Consider the following 6309-nt stretch of genomic DNA (forward strand, 5'->3'; position numbering starts at 1 on the left):
TATATATTTATATATTTACATATATGTGTATGAGTACACACGCCATACACATGCCAGTAACATACTGCTTCTGCTCATGTGTCATCATTAAGAAGGATGAACAACGGGGCAGTTTGGTGGTGCAGTGGATAGAGCACCAGCCCTAGAGTCAGGAGGACCTGAATTCAAATCTGGCCCTCAGACACATGAAACTCACTAGCTGTGTGACCCTAGGCAAATCACTTAGCCCTGATTGCTTTGCAAAAAAAAAAAAAAAAAGAAAAAAAGGATGAACAATATCACCCAACACCCTTGCCAATAAATATTACAGACAGTGTAATCATGACATAAACACTTAAGTGGAGTGAGGTGAATTCTCAAGAGAAACTTTCATGGAAAAATCAGTAGAAGTTTTACAACAAAAGTTAGGAAAGAGTCAAAGATAATTCCAAGGAATCTAGCCTCAAGGATTAGAATTTCTCAACTGAATCTATAGCAAGATGATACCAACAATGAGGAATATGTATTTCTAAAATGTCACTTAATGTCAAGTGCCCATGTATGTGAGATTACCGTTGTTTTTTTTTTTAGTATTGTAAAAGTTAGAGTGAGATATAGAGAGAGATATAGATGTAGATATATATACATACATATATGTGTATATGTATGTGTGTATATAGTAGACAGCTCTAGATTTGAGTCTGTTCTGCATGGAAGAAGGGAAAAGGAAAAAAGAAAATGTGATATAAATCCTGATTTTAGAGCTAATTAATTCATCAGAAATTATTGTTGTCCCCTCCCTGTTGTAATAGTACCAAATAGGACAACACAGCACAACTCATTCACAGGCAATATACATCACAGTATTTTAGTTTGGGTTAATTTTCTACTGCTTGTCAGGCATCATAAGAAAGTCCATAGCTACACTGGGGCCACCAAATTTCTAGAGTTGTGACTTTCTACAGTCATCAATAGATGGAAAAATTCAAGGTCTACTAGACTGGATAGATGCCTCTTCAAGACCCTGTGGAAAGTCAATGGCTGAATGGCTAAGCTAGGAGTTAGCCATTCAGCCGGAGTTAAGTTTAGGCTTCCCAAAAACAGATATTAAAAAAAAAAGTATGAAGAACTCTGGACTAAAAACTATGTACAATGTACTACTGTACCTACCAGCAGTGATAAAGGTTCCTCCTGCTGCTTTAAACAGAATATGGCTGGCAAAGGGAGCAGCGCAGATAATGAAGAAGGTAGCGATTATCGCCGCCATGACACCAAGGAGAAGGAACACTGCCCAGAAACCACGATAAACTGGAAACCCAGAGGAACGCAGAGAGGAAAAGAAGAGAGAGGAGAAAAAAAAAACATATTTAGAACTTAAACTAGTAGACAATGAAGTTTCCTTCTTGTTTTCATTTTCCTAATTGTAAAAACAGCAGCCCTTCTATGACTGATCCTAGGATACAGTGTGTACCATGTGTATTGAATTAGACTGGAACCTCAGATCTTATCCAAAAGCCATGGAATAAATGATAGTAGACTACAATCAAACCTGGATTCTTGGTATTTGCACCGCACACACACTTAATATACTTAGGGAGTTAATTTTCCCCAACCAGATTTCACATTTTAGAAGTTGGAGTACCAAAAGCTGCAGGCAGTATTCTTTTGAATGACTGCCCAGCTGGATCAGATAAGTATTCCACCCCAAATGTAGACAAACATAAAAAGACATTGAAATTCTTAGCACTAGGCCTCAAAAAAATCTCATACACACACCCTGGCCCAACCCAGATAGAATGATTTTTTTTCCTTTCTTTTTTTTTTTTTTTGAACAGCAAAGCATCCACTTGAAAGCTGGTAATATTCATCAACTGCAGCCCTACTCTATGGATTGCCAATCTTTCTTTCTTCATTTTTTAATATATTGCAAAGCAACAAAAATGGCAAGAAAAACTCAAAACAATGTTTTCCAAGCATAATTGAGCTTTAAAATCAAATACATTCAGGCAGAAAAACTCTGTCCTAATATTTGTACTTTGTTAAATTCAAAATGTGAAGTTTCAGAAGGCTCTTAGTCAAGGACAAGCAATACTGAATTAATGGATGCAGCTGGTGATAAATGGACTGAGGGTTTGGCGACATATAGTAGCCAAATAAAAAGGGTTTCTAATGATCATTTTTGAGCTGGTTAATTGCACATCTATTAAACAAATTCATCACTTTCCAAAGGCTAAAACACTGAAATAAATTCTTCTTGTAAATTTAAGTAGGGGGCCCTCAATGGAATCTATTAGCTAAATTATGAGTTCTTATCGGCTGTATTGCAGAATAGGAAAACAGAAACTGCAGAGAGAAAGGAGGCAAAAATCTTTTTAAAAGGTCCACCTGGCAAAGCTGAAATATGTCAATCAAGTGCAATCTTATAAAATGAGAGAAGTACTGGGGAGGCTGGCGGGGGGGATGTAAAGGAGCAGAGAAGTGACATTGCTTATGTCACTGCAGCTAAAGTAATCAATCAATCAATAAGCACAGCAGAGAGTGATATATGTTGGAATGATTAAAACTCAAAAATCTTGGCCTGAATTACCTAGTTTAATTCTCTAAATCACCTGAAATCATGGGACAACTGGTCAGTTTTATGTATCATTTAAAATTGTCATAGGATTGAATGAGCCTAATGCTTCAAAACAGCAAGTGGCAGAGTGAATAGAGTGTTGGGTCTAAAGTCTGGAAGACTCATCTTCATGAGTTCAAATTTGACCTCAGACACTTTCTAGTTGTGTGACTCTGGTCAGGTCACTTCACCCTGTTTGCCTCTGTTTCCTCATCTATAAAATGAGCTGGAAAGGAAATGGCAAACCACTCTAAGAAAACCCCAAATGGGGTCACAAAGAGTCAGACACAACTAGAACAACTGAACAACAAATGCTTCAAAACAAAAGATTTCAACAAACTACTTATCTTACTATTGCTGAATGTCAGTCAGCCTGGTATAGGGATAGACAGCTAGACTTTATATCAGGAAGTTATTCAAGTTCAAGTCTTACTTTGGATACATATTGGCTGTGGAATCTTAGACAAGTCAGTTAACCTCTACATGGGCTATTTTACAGAACTAGTGTAAGGCAAGCAGACACGTGGTGGTCAGAAGAATTGGTATAAGGATGCTTTCAAGTTTTCTCTGAATAACTTTAGTATTGATTGGGAGACATGGGAGACTCTGGCACAGGACCACCCAGCCTGGTGTGCCTGCATCAAAGAAGGTGCCGTGCTCCATGAGTAAAACAGAATCACAGCAGCGCAAAGAAAACATGAGCTGCACAAATTCAGAGACATCACCATCCCAGATATACTGATGGACTATTTGTGCCCGACCTGTGGTAGAACCTTCTAAGTTTGTACTGGACTGATCAACCACAGCCAAACACACTGTGCCCTGACCCCCACCACCGTGATGTCTTTGTTCCTCTTCAAAAACAAAAGACAAATGACAGCCCCAGGTAAGACCATAAGTTGCAGAGAGGGTGTACTTTCTTTGGGAAAGGAAGTTACCACCCCATCAGGAGTTACCTACACCAATGAAATAACAAATATTTAGTGCAAACTCCTTGTACCATCATTGGACTGGGTACATGAACCATTAAATGGTAACCACTTTCCTAACCTCACCTCATTCTGCCAAGTATATTCAATATAAGCTTTTTTTGTTTGTTATTCAGAACAAATCAGCAATATTTGCTACCACAAACTACTCTGTCATGCTCAAAATTCAAGGAAAGGGAATAATTTCATTCTGGGATCCCCATGTTACAATTTTCACAGCTACATGATTTACATATTGGCAAGACTGGATTGCTTTGAAACTCTTTTAAGGTTTTACCCACTTTATGCTACTAACCCAGGCCAAAGTTCTAATACTGATTAGTAATTATCCCATAAATTTGGCTAGCTATTCTAACCAGTCTGGGTTCTTCAATGTCTTCAAAATCCCTGCCCTTTCTGGGATTCCCTAATAACGTCAAGACAAAATATGTTGGGGTGAAGGGAGATTTCTGGGGTAAGAGGAAGAAATAGGAGAAATGGCAACTACATTGGTACCTACTAACTGTTAAAAGAACTTAAGTCCTCCAACTCATTGGGTGGAACCTCCATGAAGGCTCTTTGTTCTACTTAATTCAATTCAGCAATTATATATTAAGGACCTACTATCTGACAGGCGACTGTGCCAGGTTCAATAAATACAGAGACAAAAAGGAAACAGTCCTGTCTCCCTATCCCAAACCCCCAAAGAGCTTATATTGAATATACTTGGCAGAATGAGGTGGGGTTAGGAAAGTGGTTACCATTTAAGGGAATACCCATGTACCCAGATCAATGGTACAAGGTGTTTGCACTAAATATTCTTTTATGGCGCCTGTAAAGAATATTTTGAGTAGTATATAAAATTAGCCTGAGGGTTCATAACACTTTTTTGTCACTGAAAAAGGGTGGTTGAACAAAAAACATTGGAAACCAATGGGTTAGGGTCACAATACAAATGTAATGTATGTATGAAAATAAATTAGCACAAAGTCATCATAATTATAAGAGGTAGAAAGCACTAAAAACTGGGGTGATTAAGAATAGATTCCTGTAAGAGGTGGCAACTAAGCTGGGCTTTTCAGGAAATTGGGGGTTTTAAAAGGTAGAGGTTAGAAGGATTTGAAGAGAGATGTGGACAAGAGTTATCCATTAAAGACAAGAAGGCATGGATAGTCTGGGGTCTGCATCAGTGAAGTGCTAGCATTGATTCAACCACAGGTGCATGAAAGTACTGTGGTTTTGACTAAGCAAAACAATGAGTAACATTTAAGTCCTTGAGAAGAAACTTTCTCATGTTTTTCACAGGCATGAGTATAATGATAACAACTTTAAGGTTCACAAAGAAATAATAATTATTATATACACATACATATTTTAAAGATTCTGTACTTTTTTTTTCTTTTTCCCTAGGTGTAATTAGATTTCCAATATATGTCCTTCATTTGTTAGTTTTCAAACCCCTTGAGAAAGCTGTTTATAATCACTGCATCTGTAACCTTACCTATCACTCTATTTTAATCCTTCTGTAATTTGACTTCCGACCTCACCATTCAACTGAAATTGCCCCCTTAATCACCTAATGATCTTCTCTAAATCCTCAAGCGTTCTTGCTTCTTTGTAACCTTTGACACTGTTGGTCACCCTCTTCTCCTAGCTACTCTCTCCTCATTCTCCTCTTATCTGTCTGATCATTCCTTCTGTTTCCTTTGCTGGCTCTTTAGCAAAGTCATGCCCAGTAATTGTTAGTGTTCCCCAAAGGTCTGTCCTGGGCCCACTTCTCTTCTCTCACGATCTTGTTTAGTGATCTCATCAGTCCCCATGGGTTCAATGAGCATCCCTCTATGGATGATTCCCAGATGTATATATCCAGCTCTAACTTCATCCCTGAGCTCTAGTCTCATATCACCAGTTGCCTTATGGGAATCTCAAATTGGATGTCTCAAATGCATCTCAAAATCAACATGTCCACAAATCCTACCATCTTACAAACTTCTCTATTACTATTGAGTGCACCATCATCTTCCCAGTCAATCAGACATCAGTATCATCCTCAACTCTGTCATACTCACTCAACATATCCAATCTCTGGATAAATCTTGTTATATATGTCCCATTCTCTACCTCACACTGCCAAAGTCTCACACATGGATTACTGCATTAATAGCCTTCAAGTTGGGCTCTCTGCCTGAAGTCTCTCTCTACTGCAATCTATCGTCTACTTAGATGTAAAAGTGATATTCTTAAAGTACAGGTCTAACTATGTGATAAACATCTCCCCCAGTAAATTCCAGTGGCTCCCTATCACGTCCAGGCTCTAACAAAAAAAAAAAAATCTTGTTAGGCATTTAAAGCCCTTTATAACCTTGTCTCTTCCTACCTTTCCTGTCTTCTTATACCTTTCTCTTCTTCGTGTATTTTAAGATCCAGCAGAAACTGCCCTCTTATTCTTCACTATATATACAATACTCAACTCCAAACTCAATACCTTTACACTATGTATCCCTCATGCCTGGAATGCTCTTCTCTTTATGTGACTTGGTGTTCTGGCTTCCCTGGTTTTCTTCAAGACTCAACTTAAGGGGCAGCTAGGTTATGCAGTGGAGAGAGCACCAGACCTGGACTCAGAAGGACCTGAGTTCAAATCTGGCCTCCTACACATAACACTCACTAGTTGTGTGACTCTGGGCAAGTCACTTAACCCCAACTGCCTTGAAAGAAAGAAAGAAAGGAAGGAAGGAAGAAAGAAAG

General features: G+C 38.4%; 1 protein-coding gene across 1 annotated transcript in view; it reads right to left on the reverse strand.

The window, feature by feature from the left end:
• The window catches only part of TMEM182 (transmembrane protein 182), a 74898-nt gene that overhangs the window by 41407 nt on the left and 27182 nt on the right, over window positions 1–6309 (reverse strand). Inside the window, exon 4 of the mRNA XM_027866397.1 lies at window positions 1150–1287. Coding sequence (XP_027722198.1) covers window positions 1150–1287 — 138 coding nt within the window. The remainder of the gene's footprint in view (window positions 1–1149; window positions 1288–6309) is intronic.

Source organism: Vombatus ursinus, unplaced genomic scaffold (assembly GCF_900497805.2).
Source record: "Vombatus ursinus unplaced genomic scaffold, bare-nosed wombat genome assembly UNPS02014781.1, whole genome shotgun sequence".
Lineage (NCBI taxonomy): Eukaryota > Metazoa > Chordata > Mammalia > Diprotodontia > Vombatidae > Vombatus > Vombatus ursinus.